Source organism: Lampetra fluviatilis, chromosome 60 (assembly GCF_964198595.1).
Source record: "Lampetra fluviatilis chromosome 60, kcLamFluv1.1, whole genome shotgun sequence".
Taxonomy (NCBI): domain Eukaryota; kingdom Metazoa; phylum Chordata; class Hyperoartia; order Petromyzontiformes; family Petromyzontidae; genus Lampetra; species Lampetra fluviatilis.
Window position 1 is genome coordinate 7089916 of NC_136334.1, and position 22912 is coordinate 7112827.

At 58.7% G+C, this 22912-nt stretch overlaps 1 protein-coding gene across 1 annotated transcript; it reads left to right on the forward strand.

Moving 5' to 3' along the window:
• The first annotated feature begins 393 nt into the window (after positions 1-393).
• Positions 394-22590, forward strand: NARS2 (asparaginyl-tRNA synthetase 2, mitochondrial). The gene is made up of 16 exons (XM_078881146.1): positions 394-442; positions 5023-5315; positions 6436-6545; positions 7475-7592; positions 8790-8930; positions 9999-10079; positions 12273-12405; positions 12763-12883; positions 13490-13622; positions 14573-14671; positions 15318-15355; positions 16483-16549; positions 18363-18512; positions 19326-19423; positions 21032-21058; positions 22027-22590. The coding sequence occupies exons 2-16, from the start codon at positions 5025-5027 to the stop codon at positions 22169-22171; spliced, it is 1752 nt and encodes a 583-aa protein (XP_078737272.1). The 5' UTR covers positions 394-442; positions 5023-5024; the 3' UTR covers positions 22172-22590.
• The last annotated feature ends 322 nt before the right edge of the window (positions 22591-22912 follow it).

Sequence of the window (22912 nt, forward strand, 5' to 3'; positions counted from 1 at the left end):
ACCGGCGATAGTGGAAGAGTAGGCCAAGTACCACTCTAGAGAAGGAAGAGGAGGAGGCACTCTAGAGCTCCCCTCCGGCGCAGAGGCCAGAGCAAGGCAATTGCAGGGGCTACGCCTTCAACTACGCGTCAACCTATGCAGACTAAGAAATACAATTCTCGTCGTCCATCCAAACTACGATATCCATCCCGGCCTCGCTTATCCGTGCTGGGGATTACAATCGCGCCTCCGAGTCCATCTGAACTACGATATCCATTCCGGCCTTGCCTATGCGTGCTGGGGATTACAATCGCGCCTATGCGCGTTGCGATATTCAACGCGCCGCTTATCCGCTCTACGATATGTAATCGCACCGCGCCCATGCGTTGTGTGGATTCGAATGGGCGCGTGCGTGACGTCACGGGAACCCGGAAGTGAGGCGAGACGCGCTGAGCACGTGGAGGTGAGAACTCTGAAGGGGGTTTAGCAATCATCCGGTGCGTGTGGTGGCGGGGGCATCATCAGCAGCAGTAGCTTTAGTCGCATCAGCACTGTGACCGGCAGTAACAGCATCAGCACTATCATCAGCACCATCATCAGCACTATCATCAACACGATCATCAGCACTATCATCAGCAAGCAGTAGCTTCAGTAACAAAGACACAGATCCCCCGTGTAGCCTGTAACAGGCTGTAGGGGCAAGTGTTGTTAGCGAGCACCTATGAAGGCCGGCACGGCACACGAGGGTGTGGGTGGCCAGCACCACGCCCGACCGCCTTTGTCTCCCCAGTGGCGATGTTCACTGCACTCCGTACCAGGTTACTCATTTGAGGCTGAGTCGACCTAGGGGAGCCCCAGGACCGGTTTCAATAATCGTCACCGGTGTTGGCCGTGAGCGGGAATCGAACCCGGGTCGCCAGGTTCGTATCGCTAACCGCAACGCCACCGCTCCCACAGGAAGAAAGACAAAGATCCCCCGTATAGACTTAACAGACTGTTGGGGCAAGTGCTGTCAGCAATTAGCACGTAACATCAGCAATGTCACCAGCAGTAGCAGCATCAGCGCTCGCTGTCATTCAGTAGCAGTACCACCACCACCACCATCTGCAGCCTTAGCAGCAGCAGCAGTAGTACCACCATCATCAGCACAGTGAGCAGCAGTAGCATCAGCAGCAGTGGCATCAGCATTGTCATCAGCAGCAATAGCATCGGCACTATCATCATCAGCAGCAGTACCATCGGCACTGTGACCAGCAATAGCATCATCATCTGCATCATCACTAAAAATCAGTAGCAGTAGCTTGAGCAGCAGTATCAGCAGCAGCAGCATCAGTAACATCGCCACAACCATTATTATCTGCAGCAGTAGCATCATCAGCATCTGCACAAAACATCAGCAGCAGTATAATTACATTATCATCATCAGCAGTATCATCATCAGTAACATCGCCACAACCATTATCAGCAGCAGTAGCATCATCAGCATCTGCACAAAACATCAGCAGCAGTAGCATCAGCAGCAGGATCATTATCATCAGCAGTATCATCATCAGTAACATCGCCACAACCATTATCAGCAGCAGTAGCATCATCATCAGCAGCAGTAGCATCAGCAGCAGTATAATTACATTATCATCATCAGCAGTATCATTATCATCAGCAGTATCATCATCAGTAACATCGCCACAACCATTATCAGCAGCAGTAGCATCATCATCAGCAGCAGTAGCATCAGCAGCAGTATAATTACATTATCATCATCAGCAGTATCATTATCATCAGCAGTATCATCATCACTAACATCGCCACAACCATTATCAGCAGCAGTATCATCATCAGCATCTGCACACACAAAAAAATCTGCAGTAGTAGCTTAAGCAGCAGTATCATTATCATTAAACGATTTACGTAACATGTACGACCGTGCAGGAAGCAGCGAGGGTTGGCAGATCACACACATGTTGCGAAACTCGATTTTATAAAACGTATCTTGTACGATACGAGATACACTATGAATCACATTTTGCAAAATATCATCGTATGATGATTATCGTTGTTTTTTTTTTTTCAAGTTAATAATTTCTCGAAACTATTAAGTTGCTTTAAAGCAAAAAAACAAACAAACGATGTCCTACATCCCACGGCCAAGTGGTAGAAATTCCACATTCCCATGTCGGGGTCGCGGATATCCATAGGCCCACCACCGTTTCCTCCACCGCAAAGTGGTACTCGTTTCTATCGACCCCGGACGGAGGGACGGATGATGGGCCGAGTCAACCCACTCAGCCGGGGGGTGAACTCGCGACCTTCCGAACGCCGCGTTGCGGTGAAGCCGGCCAGCAGTTCTTGTCCTCTGGGATGGACTTGCCCCCGCCATAGTAATGTGGAATTTACACCGCTTGGCTCTGCGGGGGCTGTACACGGGAGATAAGCACCGACTGCCTCGGATGCTCATTCGAGCAGCAGGAGAAATAAATCAATCGACAATAATTTTGTATTTGGCCGGAACGTGTGATAACATCTCTCGTGGTATCACCATCTCGTGGAATCACCTCCTGCCGGCGGGCGTTGGACACTTCACGTGGCCTCAACGTGCACCTAGCCTGGCACAAGCGCCGTGGTGACGTCACCGCCAGTTAGTGGCGAATGGCTGTTGTTGTTGTTGTTGTGAGTGGAGCAGAGTGGTTAGCGCTACGCTGCGCTACAAACCCGGCGATCCAAGTTCGATTCCAACTCGTGGACACCAACGCCAGTGACGATTATCTGAACCAGTCCCCGGAACTCCGCTAGGTCGACTTAGCCTCAAATGAGTACCTGGTGCAATGTGTAAACATCGCCACAGGGCGGTCGTGGTGCTGGCCACCCACCCCCTCGTGTGCCGTAGCGGCCTTCTTAGGTGCTACTCGCTAACGGCACTTGCCCCTACAGTCTGTTCAGGCTATACGGGGGATCTTTGTCTCGTGTGAGAGCGTGTGTGGAGTTTGTGTGTTCGCTTGTTCTGCAGAGTGTGAGTGAGTGTGGCGTTTGTGTGTTCGCTTGTTCTGCAGAGTGAGTGTGGCGTTTGTGTGTTCGCTTGTTCTGCAGAGTGTGAGTGAGTGTGGCGTTTGTGTGTTCGCTTGTTCTGCAGAGTGAGTGTGGCGTTTGTGTGTTCGCTTGTTCTGCAGAGTGTGAGTGAGTGTGGCGTTTGTGTGTTCTCTTGTTCTGCAGAGTGTGAGTGAGTGTGGCGTTTGTGTGTTCGCTTGTTCTGCAGAGTGTGAGTGAGTGTGGCGTTTGTGTGTTCTCTTGTTCTGCAGAGTGTGAGTGAGTGTGGCGTTTGTGTGTTCGCTTGTTCTGCAGAGTGTGAGTGAGTGTGGCGTTTGTGTGTTCGCTTGTTCTGCAGAGTGAGTGTGGCGTTTGTGTGTTCGCTTGTTCTGCAGAGTGTGAGTGAGTGTGGCGTTTGTGTGTTCTCTTGTTCTGCAGAGTGTGAGTGAGTGTGGCGTTTGTGTGTTCGCTTGTTCTGCAGAGTGTGAGTGAGTGTGGCGTTTGTGTGTTCTCTTGTTCTGCAGAGTGTGAGTGAGTGTGGCGTTTGTGTGTTCGCTTGTTCTGCAGAGTGTGAGTGAGTGTGGCGTTTGTGTGTTCGCTTGTTCTGCAGAGTGAGTGTGGCGTTTGTGTGTTCGCTTGTTCTGCAGAGTGTGAGTGAGTGTGGCGTTTGTGTGTTCGCTTGTTCTGCAGAGTGAGTGTGGCGTTTGTGTGTTCGCTTGTTCTGCAGAGTGTGAGTGAGTGTGGCGTTTGTGTGTTCTCTTGTTCTGCAGAGTGTGAGTGAGTGTGGCGTTTGTGTGTTCGCTTGTTCTGCAGAGTGTGAGTGAGTGTGGCGTTTGTGTGTTCTCTTGTTCTGCAGAGTGTGAGTGAGTGTGGCGTTTGTGTGTTCGCTTGTTCTGCAGAGTGTGAGTGAGTGTGGCGTTTGTGTGTTCGCTTGTTCTGCAGAGTGTGAGTGAGTGTGGCGTTTGTGTGTTCGCTTGTTCTGCAGAATGTGAGTGTGGCGTTTGTGTGTTCGCTTGTTCTGCAGAGTGTGAGTGAGTGTGGCGTTTGTGTGTTCGCTTGTTCTGCAGAGTGTGAGTGAGTGTGGCGTTTGTGTGTTCGCTTGTTCTGCAGAGTGTGAGTGAGTGTGGCGTTTGTGTGTTCGCTTGTTCTGCAGAGTGTGAGTGAGTGTGGCGTTTGTGTGTTCGCTTGTTCTGCAGAGTGTGAGTGAGTGTGGCGTTTGTGTGTTCGCTTGTTCTGCAGAGTGTGAGTGAGTGTGGCGTTTGTGTGTTCTCGTGTTCTGCAGAGTGTGAGTGAGTGTGGCGTTTGTGTGTTCCCTTGTTCTGCAGAGTGTGAGTGAGTGTGGCGTTTGTGTGTTCGCTTGTTCTGCAGAGTGTGAGTGAGTGTGGCGTTTGTGTGTTCGCTTGTTCTGCAGAGTGTGAGTGAGTGTGGCGTTTGTGTGTTCCCTTGTTCTGCAGAGGTTTCCTCCGGGTTCCCTAGTTTCGCCCTCCTAGCCAAACCCACACACCCAGTGGAACCGCTGTCGGCCAAAACCACATCCTCAGTGCTGAAACAAAAATCACCTGCGAATCACTCGCAAGCACGATATCGACCACACAGCAGAAGCAGCGGCAGCAGCAGCATCGCCCGCGACTGCACAATCTTGGCAGGACCCTCCTGTAAAAGTGTCTTGAGACTCCGTGATGTTTGACTGGCTAACCAAGTAGTGATCGTTTGCACCATGCCCCACTGTCGCACCGGGCCCCTTCAGCAGAGGTCGCAACCGGGTACCCGATACCCGTACCCTACCCGATACCCGGCTACCCGTACCCGGCCGGGTACGGGTACGGGTAGCCGTTTGCGACCCTGGTGCGGCCGGGTACGGGTATGAGTCACTGGTGAGTCACCGTTTGTCACTCATTTCGGGTAGGGTACGGGTAGGATACGACTACCTGTACCCGGCCGGGTACGGGTACCCATTTGCGACCCTGATGCGGCCGGGTGCGGGTAAGGAATCAAAACACGTTTGCGACCTCTGCCCTGCAGCAATGCTGGACAGGGCGCTATCCATGGTGCTGAACGGCGGGAGGGCGCTATCCATGGTGCTGAACGGGGGGAGGAGGGCTCTGTCCAGGGCTCCGACGGAGGGCAGCTGCCATGCGTGGGCAGCAAGAAGGCCACGCCCGAGGGCGGGGCTCGGGGTGGCGGGGCAGCACACGGGGGCAGCGGGGCAGGGCCCGGGAGAGGAAGGAGGAGGTGGGCAGCAGCCGAGGCCAACAGCGCGCAGCGTCCGGGAGCTGCTCGCCAGGAATGAGCACGGAGCGGCGGTCACGGTGCAGGTGAGTGAGGGTGGTGAGTGAGGGGGGGGTGAGGGTGGTGAGTGAGGGGGGGGTGAGGGTGGTGAGTGAGGGGGGGGTGAGGGTGGTGAGTGAGGGGGGGGTGAGGGTGGTGAGTGAGGGGGGGTGAGGGTGGTGAGTGAGGGGGGGGGTGAGGGTGGTGAGTGAGGGGGGGGTGAGGGTGGTGAGTGAGGGGGGGGGTGAGGGTGGTGAGTGAGGGGGGGTGAGTGAGGGTGGTGAGTGAGTGAGGGGGGGGTGAGGGTGGTGAGTGAGGGGGGGGTGAGGGTGGTGAGTGAGGGGGGGGTGAGGGTGGTGAATGAGGGGGGGGGTGAGTGAGGGTGGTGAATGAGGGTGGTGTGTGAGGGGAGGGGGTGATGGTGGTAAGTGAGGGGGGTGGTGAGTGAGGGTGGTGAGTAAGGGGGGGGGTGAGTGAGGGTGGTGAATGAGGGGGGTGAGTGAGGGGGGGGTGAGGGTGGTGAGTGAGGGGGTGGGGTGGTGAAACTACGAGAGGAGCGGTGGCACGGCGGTTAGCGCTACGCTGCGCTACGAACCCGGCGACCCGAGTTCGATTCCCGCTCACGGCCAACACCGGTGACGATTATCTGAACCGGTCCTGGGCCTCCCCTAGGTCGACTCAGCCTCAAATGAGTACCTGGAGCGGTGCATAGTAAACATCGCCATTGGGGAGACAAAGGCGGTCGGGCGTGGTGCTGGCCACCCACCCCCTCGTGTGCCGTGCCGGTAGCCTTCATAGGTGCTGCTCGCTAACAGCACTTGCCCCTACAGTCTGTTACAGGCTACACGGGGGATCTTTGTCTTTGATGTTGGCATAGTAAGGGGCACAGATGGTGGTCATCTTCAGTCGGTCAGCCCATGGCACCTGCTGGGTCGGTCCCATGACCTCCTGCCAGCGGGGATGCGACGCTTCACGTGGCCTCAAAAGTGCACATAGCCTGGCACAAGCGTCGTGGTGACGTCGCTGCCACTTAGTGGTGAATGGCGGTTGTTGTTGTTGAGCGTGTGCCACAGTTCCGGCCTTCATAGGCGCTATTACTCGCTAACGGCACTCGCCCCCAACAGTCTGTTGAGGCTACGCGGGGGACCTTTGTCATTGTCTTTGCAGGGCTGGGTGCAGTCTGTGCGCTCGCAGAAGGACGTGGTGTTTGTGGACGTGTCCGACGGTTCGTGCGTGACCCCAGTGCAGGTGGTGACCTCTCCCCAGCAGCACATCCGGTGAGAGGTCGGCACGGCGACGAGCGCGCATCTCCCCTCGCGTCTCCCGTAGCCCTCAGACGCACGAAGACAGAGATACAAGTAAAGCTGCCCGTGCTACGGTATAGCCTTCGTACTGTCGGGGCAAGTGCCGCGATTGAGCAGCACTTTTTCGATTTAAAGCTTCTTTCGTGGCTGCAGGGATTCATCTTCTTGGTTCTTTCGGTAAAGTCATCATGTAGAAGGGAAGTAATAAAATAATAAAAATAAAATATAATAAAATACAATCCTCATGACGTTTCGGCCACAACGCAAGCAGCCGTCCTCAGGTGGAGAACAGGTCTGTCGAGAAGACAGAGTCTGAATGACAAGCCCCAGGCTTGGAGCGACTATTTAAGCTGGGATGTTTTTTATAGACTCCGCGCCTGCTACTTGTTTAAGGCCGAGTTGACCTAGGGGAGACCCTGGACCAGTGTCAGATAATCGTCACCGGTGCTGGTGGCCGTGAGCGGGAATCGAACTCGGGTCGCCGGGTTCGTAGCGTATTTGCTGCCAACCCCACATGCAGTCAAGGTGCACCTAGCCTGGCACAGGCACCCCGCGGTGACGTCACCGCCACTCTGTGGCGAACGGCGGTTGTTGCTGCTGCTGCTGTGATTGTTGTTGACTCTGTGGTTGTTGTTGTTGACTCTTGTTGCTGCTGCTGCGGTTGTTGTTGACTCTGTGGTTGTTTCGATTTAAAGCTTCTTTCGTGACTGCAGGGATTCATCTTCTTGGTTTTTTCGGTAAAGTCACGTAGAAGGGAAATAAAAAAATAAGAAAAAAATATTATATTATTTTATTATGTTTTCTTTTTATTATTTTATTATTTCCATTCTCTGTGGTTGTTGTTGTTGACTCTGGTTGTTGTTGTTGACTCTGTGGTTGTTGTCGCCGGCTCCGTGCGGTAGTTCTCTGAATGCCGGCTGCTCGGTGGAGGTGCGGGGGATCTGGCAAAGCCGTGGCGAGCGGCGCAGCGGCGAGGTCCACGCGACTCACGTCCACCTGGTCGGGGCCTGCGACCCCCTGGTGCGGGGGGGGGGGACACAGGGGGGGGGACACAGGGGGGGGGGGGACAGGGGGGGGGGACAGGGGGGGGGGGACACGGGGGGGATGGGGGGGACAGGGGGGAGGTCACGTGGGGGACGGGGGGACATGGAGGGACACGTGGGGGGCACGGGGGGAGGGACACGGGGGGAGGGACACGGGGGGAGGGACACGGGGGGAGGGACACGGGGGGAGGGACACGGGGGGAGGGACACGGGGGGAGGGACACGGGGGGAGGGACACGGGGTCACGCGGGGGATGCCGTGATGGGTCACACACGTGGGGGGACATGGGGATGCACGGGGGGGTGGGGGGTGTAGGGAGGGGGGAACAGCGGACCCCACACAGTGGAACACCGTGACACACGCACACATACAGGTGCTGCGTGTGTGCGCGTGTGCTCGTCTGGGGAGTGGTGGTGCAGCGGTTAGCGCACTCCGCTACGAGGCCCGGCGAGCCGAGTTCGATTCCCGCTCACGACCAACACCGGGGTGATGATTGTCTCTGAACCTGTCCGTGGAGCATCCCCTAGGTCGACTCGGCCTGAACTGAGTACTTGGCGTGATGCGTAGTAAACATCACCACTGGGGCTTAGAGACAAAGGCGGCCGGGCGTGGTGCTGGCCACCCACCCCCTCGTGTGCCACAGTGCCGGTAGCCTTCATAGGTGCTGCTGCTACTCGCTACTTGCCCCAGCATCCTGACGAGGCTACACGGGGGACCTTTGTCTCTGCACATGTGTGTGCACGTGTGTGTGCGTACGTGTGTGCGCGTGCATGTGCGTGCGTGTGTGTGTGCACGCGTGCCTGTGTGTGTGCGTGCGTGTGTGCGCGTGTGTGTACGTGCGTGTGTGTGTACGCATGTGTGTGTGTACGCGTGTGCGCGTGTGTGTACGTGTGTGTGCGTGCGTGTGTACGCGTGTGTGTGTGTGCGTACGTGTGTACGCGTGTGTGTGTGTGCGTACGTGTGTATGCGTGCGTGTGTGTGCATACGCGTGTGTACGTGTGTGTGCGTGTGTACGTGTGTGTGTGTACGTGTGTGTGCGTGTGTACGCGTGCGTGTGTGTGTGCGTGTGTGCGCGTGTGTGTGCGTGTATGCGTGTGTGTGTGTACGCGTGCGTGTGCGTGTGCGCGTGTGTGTACGCGTGTGTGTGTACGTGTGTGTGTGTACGTGTGTGCAGGCGTTCCCTCTGAATCCCCGCGGGCGCCACCCTGCGGAGTTTGCGCGCCGCCACCCCCACCTGCGCCCGCGCACCGCGACCTTTGCGGCGCTGCTGCGTGTGCGCCACGCGGCCACGCAGGCGCTGCACGCACACCTGCAGGCGAGCAACACGCCCCCCCACGTGTCTCCCCACGTGTCTCCCTGCTTCTCCCCGCGTCTCCCCCCGTGTCTCCCTGCGTCTCCCTGCGTCTCCCTGCGTCTCCCTGCGTCTCCCTGTGTCTCCTCGTGTGTTTGGCGTCTCCCCCCGTGTCTCCCTGCGTCTCCCTGCGTCTCCCCGCGTCTCCCTGTGTCTCCTTGTGTGTTTGGCGTCTCCCCACGTGTCTCCCCGCATGTCCCCCCGCGTGTCTCCCTGCGCGTCTCCCTGCGTCTCTCTGCGTCTCCTCGTGTGTTTGGCGTCTCCCCACGTGTCCCCCCGCGTGTCTCCCTGCTTCTCCCCGCGTCTTCCTGCTTCTCCCTGTGTGTCTCTCCCCGCGTGTCTCCCCCCGCGTCTCCCTGTGTCTCCTTGTGTGTTTGGCGTCTCCCTGTGCCTTCCCATGCCTCCCCGCGTGTCCCTGCGTCACGCCGTGTCTCCCCATGCTTCCACATATTCCCCGCGTCTCCCCCTTGTCTCCCCTTGTCTGCCCGCGTCTCTCCCCATGTCTCCCCCCGCGTCTCCCCCCGTGTCTCCCCCCGTGTCTCCCCCCGCGTCTCCCCGCGTCTCCCCGCGTCTCCCTGCGTCTCCCCGCTTGTCCCCGCATCACGCCGTGTCTCTCCCCATGCTTCCACACATTCCCCACGTCTCCCCCTTGTCTCCCCACGTCTCCCCGCGCCTCCCCGCGTCTCCCCCCCGTGCCTCCCCGTGCTTCCACACATTCCCCGCGTCTCCTCCTTGTTTCCCCTTGTCTCCCCTTGTCTCCCTGCGTCTCCCCGCGTCTCCCCACGTCTCCCAGCGTCTCCCCGCGTCTCCCCGCACCACATCGTGTCTCTCCCCGTGTTTCCACACATTCCCGCGTCTCCCCCTTGTCTCCCCTTGTCTCCCTGCGCCTCCCTGTGCCTCCCCGCGTCTCCCCGCGTCACGCCGTGTCTCTCCCCTTGCTTCCACACATTCCCCGTTGTCTCCCCCGTTGTCTCCCCCGTTGTCTCCCCCGTTGTCTCACCGCGTGTCCACCGCGTGCCCCCGCGTGTGCAGGCTGAGGGCTACGTCCACGTGCACACGCCCATCATCACCTCCAACGACTGCGAGGGAGCCGGGGAGCTCTTCCGCGTGGAGGTGAGAGGTGCATGGGAGCCGCCACGGAGACTCAGAGAGACGCCAACACGGAGGTCCCGGGGGTTCAGTGTTCGAGGGACGGGGAGGAGAGGAGGGGAGAGAGGAGGGGAGAGAGGAGGGGATGGGCAGTTGAGAAGAGGTGGTGAGGCTTTAAGACGGGAACAGAAGGAGGTTAAGGAGGGGGACTGCTTCGTGTACAGGGGCAGTGTTGAATCTGTGGGCAGTGTTGAGTCTGTGGGCAGTGTTGAGTCTATGGGTAGTGTTGAGTCTGTGGGCAGTGTTGAGTCTATGGGCAGTGTTGAGTCTGTGGGCAGTGTTGAGTCTATGGGTAGTGTTGAGTCTGTGGGCAGTGTTGAGTCTGTGGGCAGTGTTGAGTCTGTGGGCAGTGTTGAGTCTGTGGGCAGTGTTGAGTCTATGGGCAGTGTTGAGTCTATGGGCAGTGTTGAGTCTGTGGGTAGTGTTGAGTCTGTGGGTAGTGTTGAGTCTATGGGTAGTGTTGAGTCTGTGGGCAGTGTTGAGTCTGTGGGCAGTGTTGAGTCTATGGGTAGTGTTGAGTCTGTGGGCAGTGTTGAGTCTATGGGCAGTGTTGAGTCTATGGGCAGTGTTGAGTCTATGGGTAGTGTTGAGTCTGTGGGTAGTGTTGAGTCTGTGGGCAGTGTTGAGTCTGTGGGCAGTGTTGAGTCTATGGGCAGTGTTGAGTCTGTGGGTAGTGTTGAGTCTGTGGGTAGTGTTGAGTCTATGGGTAGTGTTGAGTCTGTGGGCAGTGTTGAGTCTATGGGTAGTGTTGAGTCTGTGGGCAGTGTTGAGTCTGTGGGCAGTGTTGAGTCTATGGGCAGTGTTGAGTCTATGGGCAGTGTTGAGTCTATGGGTAGTGTTGAGTCTGTGGGTAGTGTTGAGTCTGTGGGCAGTGTTGAGTCTATGGGCAGTGTTGAGTCTATGGGCAGTGTTGAGTCTATGGGTAGGAGTGTTGAGTCTATGGGTAGGAGTGTTGAGTCTGTGGGTAGGAGTGTTGAGTCTGTGGGTAGTGTTGAGTCTATGGGTAGGAGTGTTGAGTCTATGGGTAGGAGTGTTGAGTCTGTGGGTAGGAGTGTTGAGTCTGTGGGTAGTGTTGAGTCTATGGGTAGGAGTGTTGAGTCTATGGGTAGGAGTGTTGAGTCTATGGGCAGTGTTGAGTCTATGGGTAGGAGTGTTGAGTCTATGGGCAGTGTTGAGTCTGTGGGTAGTGTTGAGTCTATGGGCAGTGTTGAGTCTATGGGCAGTGTTGAGTCTATGGGTAGGAGTGCTAAACTGTGGTTTCAAGGCTTCGCGTGTTGACAGTCTCAGCCCCAGTGAGTTGATGGTTGCAAATTACTCACATAGAGACCCATAGACTCGCACAGAGACCCATAGACTCACACAGAGACCCATAGACTCGCACAGAGACCCATCGACTCACACAGAGACCCATAGACTCACACAGAGACCCATGGACTCGCCACACAAAGACCCATAGACTTCCACAGAGACCCCTAGACTCACACAGAGACCCATAGACTCACACAGAGACCCATAGACTCACACAGAGACCCATAGACTCACACAGAGACCCACAGACTCACACAGAGACCCACAGACTCACACAGAGACCCACGGACTCACACAGAGACCCACGGACTCACACAGAGACCCATAGACTCACACAGAGACCCATAGACTCACACAGAGACCCATCGACTCACACAGAGACCCATAGACTCACACAGAGACCCATGGACTCGCCACACAAAGACCCATAGACTCCCACAGAGACCCGTAGACTCACACAGAGACCCATAGACTCACACAGAGACCCATAGACTCACACAAAGACCCATAGACTCCCACAGAGACCCATAGACTCACACAGAGGCCCATAGACTCACACAGAGACCCATAGACTCACACAGAGACCCATAGACCCACACAGAGACCCATAGACTCACACAGAGACCCATAGACTCACACAGAGACCCATAGACCCACACAGAGACCCATAGACTCACACAGAGACCCATAGACTCACACAGAGACCCATAGACTCACACAGAGACCCATCGACTCACCACACAAACACCACCACAAAGACTCACGCGGAGTGAGTTGTGATTATGCGAATGTGACGCCCGTGTGGTTGTTGGTTGTAACGCGTGATGGTGTCTCCCTCTGTGCCGTGAGCTTGCCGGCTCACCGGGCGGGGCCGGAGGTTCACCGGGCGGGGGCGGAGGTTCACCGGGCGGGGCCGGAGGTTCACCGGGCGGGACCGGAGGTTCACCGGGCGGGGCCGGAGGTTCACCGGGCGGGGCCGGAGGTTCACCGGGCGGGGCCGGAGGTTCACCGGGCGGGGCCGGAGGTTCACCGGGCGGGGCCGGAGGTTCACCGGGCGGGGTCGGAGGTTCACCGGGCGGGGGCGGAGGTTCACCGAGCGGGGTCGGAGGTTCACCGGGCGGGGCCGGAGGTTCACCGGGCGGGGCCGGAGGTTCACCGGGCGGGACCGGAGGTTCACCGGGCGGGGTCGGAGGTTCACCGGGCGGGGGCGGAGGTTCACCGAGCGGGGTCGGAGGTTCACCGAGCGGGGGCGGAGGTTCACCGGGCGGGGGCGGAGGTTCACCGAGCGGGGTCGGAGGTTCACCGGGCGGGGCCGGAGGTTCACCGGGCGGGGGCGGAGGTTCACCGGGCGGGGCCGGTGGCTCACCGGGCGAGGCCGGAGGCTCACGGCGTGAGAGCTTCTTTGACGTCCCGGCCTACCTCACCGTGTCCGGCCAGCTCCACCTGGAGGCGGTGGCCAGGTGAGGGGGTGGGGAGGGGCGGGGGGGCGGGGTGGGGGCGGGGGGGGGAGACTCCACCGGCTGCTGGCTGCTGACAGCGAAAACAGCTGGTGGGCGACGGGGAGATGGGCGGTCTTCTCAACATATCACCTGGGCCTGCCCTTCTGACCTCCTGCACCTAGCCTGGCACGGCACGCCCGGGCCAACAAAGGCCGGCAATAGGGGATGGCACCGCGCACCGGTCGACAGAGGCTGGCCACCAGAGGTCGCAACCGGGTACCCGATACCCGTACCCTACCCGATACCCGGCTACCCGTACCCGGCCGGGTACGGGTACCCGTTTGCGACTCTGGTGCGGCCGGGTACGGGTACGGGTAGGCCGTGAGTCACTGGTGAGTCACCGTTTGTCACTCATTTCCCAACGTCTTGTCTCTTCTCACAATTCAAGTTCCTAGAATCAACCCACCCGCGCCTGCAACGTGGCTTCATCCCAGAGGTCGCAATCAGGTACCCGGGTACGGGTAAGGAATCAAAACCCGTTTGCGACCTCTGCTGGCCACCCACCCCCCCCTCGCGTGCCGTTCCGTCCTTCCCGGGCGCCCATTGTGTGCGCGTGCGTGTCCGCAGCGGGCTGGCGCGCGCGTTCTCCCTGGGTCCGACGTTTCGGGCGGAGAGCTCCAACACGCGGCACCACCTCGCCGAGTTCTACATGCTGGAGGCGGAGCGAGCGTTCACCACGCGGATAGAGGAGCTGACTCACGTACGCACGCACGCGCACACACAAAGACAAAGATCCCCCGTGTAGCCTGTAACAGACTGTCGGGGCAAGGGCTGTTAGCGAGCAGCACCTATGAAGGCCGGCACGGCACACGAGGGGGTGGGTGGCCAGCATCTACGCCCGCCCGGCCACCTTTGTCTCCCCAGTGACGATGTTTACTACACATCGCACCGGGTACTCGTTTGAGGCTGAGTCGACCTAGGGGAGGCCCAGGACCGGTTCAGATAATCGTCACTGGTGTTGGCCGTAAGCGGGTATCGAACTCGGGTCGCCAGGTTCGTAGCGCAGCGTGGCGCTAACCACTACACTGCCGCTCCCCACTCACGCACGTACAAAACAACAACCGCCATTCGCCACGAATTGGCGGTGACGTCACCACGGCACTTGTGCCAGGCTAGGTGCACGTTGAGGCCACGTGAAGTGTCGAACGCCCGCTGGCAGGAGGTCACGGGGCAGACCCAGCAGGTGCCACGGGTCGACTGACTGAGACGAGTGGCTGATGCAACCACCTGTGCCCCCTACTGTGCCAACTCGCTGTGCTTTAGACGCCCGGCGCTCCACTCGTTGTTGTGAGCGTCGCTCCTCCCCCCTCCGTTGTTGCTGGAGGGCGACTGCCTCCAACTGCCCAGTAGCAGCGTCCTTCATGAGCCTCCTCCACAGACGCACACACACACGTGTACACGTACACACGCCTACACGCGTAGACACACATGGGGCACTAGCTAGGTGCAGGGCTGGTTAACGGTCTGGGTGCCAGGCTAGGTGCAGGGCTGGTTAACGGGCTGGGTGCCAGGCTAGGTCCAGGGCTGGTTAATGGACTGGGTGCCAGGCTAGGTGCAGGGCTGGTTAACGGGCTGGGTGCCAGGCTAGGTGCAGGGCTGGTTTAGGGGCTGGGTGCCAGGCTAGGTGCCGTGTCCGTGTCTCCCCTGCAGCTGATGGAGCGTTGCTTCAAGGTGGCGACGGGCGCCATCCTGGAAGCCTGCCCTGACGACGTCGCCCTCTTCCACAAGGTCGTGACCCCTGGGCACCGGGTGAGTGGAGGGGGGAGGCGGCGGTTAGGGTGGGGGGAGTGGTGGTGTCGTCATCGTCGTCATCGTCGTCATCACCCGCATCGTCATCAACATCACTCCTGTCATCATCACCATTTTATCAAATCTCTCGGGGTTTCTATGAATCTGTGAGTCTGTGTGATGAGTCTATGGGTCTCTGTTTGATGAGTCTATGGGTCTCTGTGTGAGTCTATGGTTCTCTGTGTGATGAGTCTATGGGTCTCTGTTTAATGAGTCTATGGGTCGCTGTGTGAGGCTATGAGTCTCTGTGTGAGTCTATGGGTCTCTGTGTGATGAGTCTTTGGGTCTCTGTGTGATGAGTCTTTGGGTCTCTCTGTGCGAGTCTATGGGTCTCTGTGTGATGAGTCTTTGGGTCTCTGTGTGAGTCTATGGGTCTCTGTGTGAGTCTATGGGTCTCTGTGTGATGAGTCTTTGGGTCTCTGTGTGAGTCTATGGGTCTCTGTGTGAGTCTATGGGTCTCTGTGAGTCTGTGGGTCTCTGTGTGAGTCTATGGGTGTGGTGGTGTTGTTGAGGAACACGTTGAGTGTTTATGGAACCGTCCCTTTGAACTCCCATCGTTCCCCCCTCCCTCCCTCCCCCCCCTCTCTCTCCCCCACCCTGCCTCCAGGCCAAAGTGGAGAAGATGCTGACAAGCGACTTCATCACGTACGTCTGCACGCGCGTGCGTGTGTGCGTCTGGTTTGTGGCGTGTGTGCGTCTGATGTGTGGCGTGTGTGCGTCTGATGTGTGGCGTGTGTGCGTCTGGTTTGTGGCGTGTGTGCGTCTGATGTGTGGCGTGTGTGCGTCTGATGTGTGGCGTGTGTGCGTCTGATGTGTGGCGTGTGTGCGTCTGATTTGTGGCGTGTGTGCGTCTGATTTGTGGCGTGTGTGCGTCTGATTTGTGGCGTGTGTGTGCGTGTGCTAATGTGTAGGGGAGCGGTGGTGTAGTGGTTAGCACGCCGCGCTCCAAACCTGGCGACCGCTCACGGCCAACACCGGTGATGATTATCTGAACCGGTCCTGGGACTGCCCTAGGTCGACTCAGCCTGAAATGAGTACCTGGTGCGGTGTGTAGTAAACATCGCCACTGGGGAGACAAAGGCGGCCGGGCGTGGTGCTGGCCACCCACCCCCTCGTGCGCCGTGCCGGCCTTCATAGATGCTGCTCGCTAACAGCACTTGCCCCAACAGTCTGTCACAGGCTACACGGGGGATCTTTGTCTTTGATGTTGGCATAGTAAGGGGCACAGATGGTGGTCATCTTCAGTCGGTCAGCCCATGGCACCTGCTGGGTCTGCCCCGTGACCTCCTGCCAGCGGGGGATGCGACGCTTCACGTGGCCTCAAGGTGCACATGGCCTGGCACAAGCGTCGTGGTGACGTCACCGCCACTTAGTGGTGAATGGCTGTTGTTGTTGTTGTTGGTGAGGGGAGCGGTGGTGGAGCGGTTAGCGCTACGCTGCGCTCCGAGCCCCGGTGAGCCGAGTTCGAGTCCCGCTCACGGCCAACACCGGTGACTGCACGGGGGATCTTTGTATTTGTCCGTGTGTCCGTACGTGTGTCCGTACGTGTGTCCGTACGTATGTCCGTACGTGTGTCCGTACGTGTGTCCGTACGTGTGTCCGTACGTGTCCGTCCATGTGTCTGTGCCTCCGTGTGCCCATGTGCCAATCCGTGTGTCTGTGCGTGTCTCTGTCTCTGTACGTGTGTCTGTGCGTGTCTCTGTATCTGTACGTGTGTCCGTGCGTGTCTCTGTACGTGTGTCCGTGCGTGTGTCCGTCTGCGCGTCACCCAGCATCTCGTACACGGAAGCCATCGCCACGCTCGCCGCCCACAGCAAATCCTTCCGCTTCCCCGTGGAGGTCAGGCCGTGACCCCGTGTGGTTCACTCGCTCGCACGCTGCTCAGGCTGCGCACGCTGCGCACGCTGCGCACGCTGCTCAGGCTGCGCACGCTGCGCACGCTGCGCACGCTGCGCACGCTGCTCAGGCTGCGCACGCTGCTCAGGCTGCGCACGCTGCGCACGCTGCGGACGCTGCGCACGCTGCGCACGCTGCGCACGCTGCGCACGCTGCTCACGCTGCGCACGCTGCTCACGCTGCTCACGCTGCTCACGCTGCTCACGCTGCGCACGCTGCGCACGCTGCTCACGCTGCGCACGCTGCGCACGCTGCGCACGCTGCGCACGCTGCGCACGCTGCGCACGCTGCTCACGCTGCGCACGCTGCTCACGCTGCTCACGCTGCTCACGCTGCTCACGCTGCTCACGCTGCGCACGCTGCGCACGCTGCGCACGCTGCGCACGCTGCTCACGCTGCGCACGCTGCTCACGCTGCGCACGCTGCGCACGCTGCTCACGCTGCGCACGCTGCGCACGCTGCTCACGCTGCTCACGCTGCTCACGCTGCTCACGCTGCGCACGCTGCTCACGCTGCTCACGCTGCTCACGCTGCGCACGCTGCTCACGCTGCTCACGCTGCTCACGCTGCTCACGCTGCTCAGGCTGCGCACGCTGCTCACGCTGCGCACGCTGCTCACGCTGCGCACGCTGCTCACGCTGCGCACGCTGCTCACGCTGCGCACGCTGCTCACGCTGCTCACGCTGCGCACGCTGCGCACGCTGCTCACGCTGCTCAGGCTGCGCACGCTGCGCACGCTGCGCACGCTGCTCACGCTGCGCACGCTGCTCACGCTGCTCACGCTGCGCACGCTGCTCACGCTGCGCACGCTGCTCACGCTGCGCACGCTGCTCACGCTGCTCACGCTGCGCACGCTGCGCACGCTGCGCACGCTGCTCAGGCTGCGCACGCTGCTCACGCTGCGCACGCTGCTCACGCTGCTCACGCTGCTCAGGCTGCGCACGCTGCGCACGCTGCGCACGCTGCTCACGCTGCTCAGGCTGCTCACGCTGCTCACGCTGCGCACGCTGCTCACGCTGCTCACGCTGCTCAGGCTGCGCACGCTGCTCACGCTGCGCACGCTGCTCACGCTGCTCACGCTGCGCACGCTGCTCACGCTGCTCACGCTGCTCACGCTGCGCACGCTGCGCACGCTGCTCACGCTGCTCACGCTGCTCACGCTGCTCACGCTGCGCACGCTGCTCACGCTGCTCACGCTGCTCACGCTGCGCACGCTGCGCACGCTGCTCACGCTGCTCACGCTGCTCACGCTGCTCACGCTGCTCACGCTGCTCACGCTGCGCACGCTGCGCACGCTGCTCACGCTGCTCAGGCTGCGCACGCTGCTCACGCTGCGCACGCTGCTCACGCTGCGCACGCTGCGCACGCTGCGCACGCTTCGCGCGCTGCGCATGCTGCACACGCTGCACACGCTGCGCACGGGGAGACGTTTGTGTAACGCGTGCTGCTCACTAACAACACCGCCCCCACCACCACCCCCCTTCGTGCACAATTTCCCGGCCTTCACAGCTCACCGACGGAAATTGCCGCAGTAGCGTGCGTGCGTGTGTGCGCAGTAGCGTGCGTGCGTGTGTGCGCAGTAGCGTGCGTGCGTGTGTGCGCAGTAGCGTGCGTGCGTGTGTGTGCAGTAGCGTGCGTGCGTGTGTGTGCAGTAGCGTGCGTGCGTGTGTGTGCAGTAGCGTGCGTGCGTGTGTGCGCAATAGCGTGCGTGCGTGCGTGTGTGTGCGTGCGTGTGCATGTGCTTGTGCGTGCGCAGTGGGGCTGCGACCTGCACAAGGAGCACGAGCGCTTCCTGGTGGGGCACGTGGGCGGGGGCGGCGTGCCCCTCTTCGTCACCGATTGGCCCCGCGACCTCAAGCCGTTCTACGCGCGCGACAACCCGGAGGGCGACGGCACCTGTCGCACGGTGACTCCTCGCCCGCCCGCACGCCCCGCTCGCTCATCCGCAAGCTCTCTCGACCGCTCGTTCACTCGCTCGACCGCTCGCTCGTTCACCCACTCAACTGCTTACGTGGCCACTCAACTGCTCACTCACTCGCTCACTCGCTCAACCGCTCGCTCGCCCACTCAACCGCTCACTCACCTGCACAACTGTTTACATGGCCACTCAACTGCTCACTCACTCGCTCACTCGCTCAACCGCTCACTCGCCCACTCAACCGCTCAACTGTTTACATGGCCACTCAACTGCTCACTCGCTCGCTCGCCCACTCAACCGCTCACTCACCCACTCAACTGTTTACATGGCCACTCAACTGCTCACTCACTCGCTCACTCGCTCAACCGCTCACTCGCCCACTCAACCGCTCAACTGTTTACATGGCCACTCAACTGCTCACTCGCTCGCTCATTCGACCGCTCGCTCGCCCACTCAACCGCTCGCTCACCTGCTGAACCGCTGACTCACCCACTCAGCTGTTGACATGCCCACTCAACTGCTCACTCGCTCGCTCGCCCGCTCAACCGCTTGCTCACTCTCGCAACCACTTGCTCATTCACTCATTCACTCGTGCAGTTACTCACCGACTCGCCCGCCCGTCCACCCACCCACTCGCCTCATCACTACATCTCTACATCTCTCGCCCAATCAACCACTCGCTCACCTCCATCGGCACGCGCTCGCACACCGCCCCCTGAGCCTCCTGCCCTCTCCCACCCTCTTAACAACCCCCCCCCCCACCCCCCGTGCCCCTCCCCCTACCCACCGACCCTTGAGCAGGTCGCCGCGGTTGACCTTTTGACCCCGGGGGTCGGGGAGCTGTGTGGGGGCAGCCTAAGGGAGGAGAGGCTGGACGTGCTGCAGGAACGACTCGATTCGTACGACACACACGCACACGCGCACACAGACAAAGGTCCCCCGTGTAGCCCACACAGAGCTGTCGGGGCAAGTGCTGTTAACGAGTAGCAGCACCTATGAAGTCCGGCACGGCACACCAATGGGTGGGTGGCTAGCACCACGCCCAGCCGCCTTTGTCTCCCCAGTGGCGATGTTCACTACACACCGCTACACCAGTCAACTTAGCGGAGGCCCAAGACTGGTTCGGATAACACTGGTCATTAAAAAAAAAAAACATTTTTTTCTCGCCTGGACTTTTGCAGCTGTTCTAGACTAATTTCAGGGTGCCGATTCCAAATCTGATCTCAGATTTGCTCTGTCACATCTCATTTTTATGCTATCGGCATACCCCATTTTCATTTATTTTACCCGAAATTAACTCTGTCACTTGCGATTGCAAGTTGTTGCGAGTCAGTGACTGCTTTAGTGTTAAAATATGGCGCTGTGTTTTTAGGATAAGTGTGTTCATAATATCATTTTATGTAGATATCCACATTTATTTAATATTTTTCTTCTGCAGTTTTTATTGAAAATGCAATATTTGATATCTCGAAAACCTGATGTGATAGACAAAAACTGATTTGGAATCAGCACCCCAAAATTACCTTAAAACCGTTGGAATACCTTATGCCAGAAAAAGTGTGTTGACCAGTGCGATCGTCACCGGTTGGTGTTGGTGGCCGTGAGCGGGAGTCGAACTCGGGTCGCCGGGTTCGTAGCGCGGCAGCGCTCACCACCACCACCATCACAGGCACCACTACCACCATCATCAGCATCATTATCAATACCACCACCACCAACTTCACTAGGGTACCGAACTCCTGATAGCCACTGGTATCGATGCAACGACATAGGTGGTGATGATGATGGTGGTGGTGATGATGGTGATAGTGGTGGTGGTGATGATGATGGTGATAGTGGTGGTGGTGATGATGATGATGGTGGTGGTGGTGATGATGATGATGGTGGTAGTGATGATGATGGTGGTAGTGATGGTGATGATGATGATGGTGGTAGTGATGATGATGATGGGTGGTAGCGCTAACCGCTGCACCACCGCTCCCACATCACACGCTGCCCGACACGAAGACACACATTCCGCCGACACTCACACCCCACTCGCACGAACAAACAGACAAAGATCCCCCGCGTAGCCCACACAGGGTGTCGGGGCAAGTGCTGTCAGCGAGTTTAACACGTAGTAGGACTTCGCAACCAATACGGTTTCTTGGGTTAGATCGCCGCCCAAGTATAAATGTTGTGTAGGCGGCCACACCGACTCTGCTTCACCTCCCGTCAGCGCCCAGACTTCACTCGTGTCTCCGTTTCTCCCCGTGCCCCCCCTCCCCCCGTGTCTCTGTCTCTCTCCGTGCCCCCCCCCCCGTGTCTCTGTCTCTCTCCCCGTGTCTCTGTCTCTCCCCGTGCCCCCCCCCCGTGTCTCCGTCACTCTCCTCGTGTCTCTGTCTCTCCCCGTGCCCCCCCCCCCCCCGTGTCTCTGTCTCTCTCCTCGTGTCTCCTTCTCTGCCCGTGCCCCCCCCCCCCCCCCCCCCCGTGTCTCCGTCACTCTCCTCGTGTCTCTGCGCACCAAGACTGGGCCTCACGGACTCCTATCAGTGGTGAGTGTTGGTGATGACAATGTCTGCCCACCTCATCTCCCCCCCCCACGTCGTCTCAGCGTAGCAGTAGCAGCAGTAGCTAGCATCAGCAGCAGTAGCAGCAGCGCTAGCAGCAGCAGTAGCTAGTAGTAGTAGTAGCAGCAGCAACAGCGCTAGGAGCAGCAGTAGCTAGCAGCAGCAGTAGCAGCAGCAGCAGTAGTAGCAGCAGTAGCTAGCAGCAGTAGTAGCAGCAGCAGCAGCAGTAGCAGCAGCAGCAGCAGCAGCAGTAGTAGCAGCAGTAGCAGCAGCAGTAGTAGCAGCAGCAGCAGCAGCAGTAGCAGCAGCAGTAGCAGCAGCAGTAGTAGCAGCAGTAGCAGCAGCAGTAGTAGCAGCAGCAGCAGTAACAGCAGCAGTAGCTAGCAGCAGTAGTAAGCAGCAGCAGTAGCAGCAGCAGTAACAGCAGCAGTAGCAGCAGCAGCAGTAACAGCAGAAGTAGCAGCAGCAGTAGCAGCAGCAGTAGTAACAGCAGCAGCAGCAGTAGCAGCAGCAGTAGCAGCAGCAGTAGTAGCAGCAGCAGCGTAGCCGCCACGATGATTATGACCACGATTGCAATGACGACGATGATTACGACGATGATTACAACGACGACGATGACGACGATGATTACAACAATGACGATGATTACGACTACAAAAATGACGACGATGGTGACGACGATGGTTACGACGATGATGACGACGACGATTACGATGACGATGATTACGACAATGATGATTACAATGACGACGACGATGATTACGACTACACAAATGACGACGATGACGATGATTACGACGATGATTACGACTATGACGATGATTACGACGATGATTACGATGACGACGATGATTACGACTACAAAAATGACGATGACGACGATGATTATGACGACGATGACGATGATTACGACGACGACGATGATGAGGTTTGTGCACGTGGCCCCGTGCCAGGTACCTGGATCTCCGCCGGTTCGGCTCCACGCCGCACGGCGGTTTCGGGATGGGCTTCGAGCGGTACCTGCAATGCATCCTGGGACTCGACAACATCCGCGACGCCATTCCCTTCCCCCGCTGGGCCCACTCCTGCGACCTTTGACCCGAATTTAATAAGAGGTTTTTATCTTGGGGTTAGATCGCGTAAATAAATGCCGTTAAAACCCGCCACCACCCGATATGGCTAGTGACGAATTGGCCACGTTCTGTTCACGTGACAACCCCTTACTATTCATAATAAAGTGTTTTTGGGGTGAGATCGCGTTATTTATAAATGTGTCGTAACCCTCCACCACCCGACACGGCCAATCAGTAAATAAAGTGTCACGTTTGACAAAAGACTGAAGCGTCGCCCGGCGCCGTGCTCATGGCGGTCACGGGTGATTACGTTGGTGCGTTGCTCTGTACCTCGAGTGGCCAACACTGATTACTGAGACAGGCGACGCTGACGTTTGTGTCATTTATTGTTGAGACAAATCACAAAAAGGCAGACAGCCCGCGCCTCTTTGGATGCCAGAAGCCCCAGCGGATAAGTGGGTGGGTGGGTGAGTGAGTGACCGATTGGGTGGGTGAGTGGGTGAGTGAGTCGGTGGATAGGTGGGTGGGTGAGTGGGTGGGTGGTTGAGTGGGTGGATGAGTGGGAGTGGGTGAGTGGGTGAGTGGGTGGGTGAGTGAGTGGGTGGGTGGGTGAGTGGGTGAGTGAGTGGGTGGGTGGGTGAGTGAGTGGGTGGGTGGGTGAGTGAGTGAGTGGGTGGGTGGGTGAGTGGGTGAGTGGGTGAGTGGGTGGGTGGGTGGGTGGGTGAGTGGGTGGGTGGGTGAGTGGGTGGGTGGGTGAGTGGGTGGG

Excerpts from the sequence above, each read along its gene's own strand:
- NARS2 (XM_078881146.1), top strand. The coding sequence starts at position 5,025 with ATGCTGGACAGGGCGCTATCCATGGTGCTGAACGGCGGGAGGGCGCTA. Across the intron at positions 6,546-7,474 it reads TCTCCCCAGCAGCACATCCG|TTCTCTGAATGCCGGCTGCT; the intron begins GTGAGAGGTCGG and ends TCCGTGCGGTAG. Across the intron at positions 18,513-19,325 it reads GCGACGGCACCTGTCGCACG|GTCGCCGCGGTTGACCTTTT; the intron begins GTGACTCCTCGC and ends ACCCTTGAGCAG.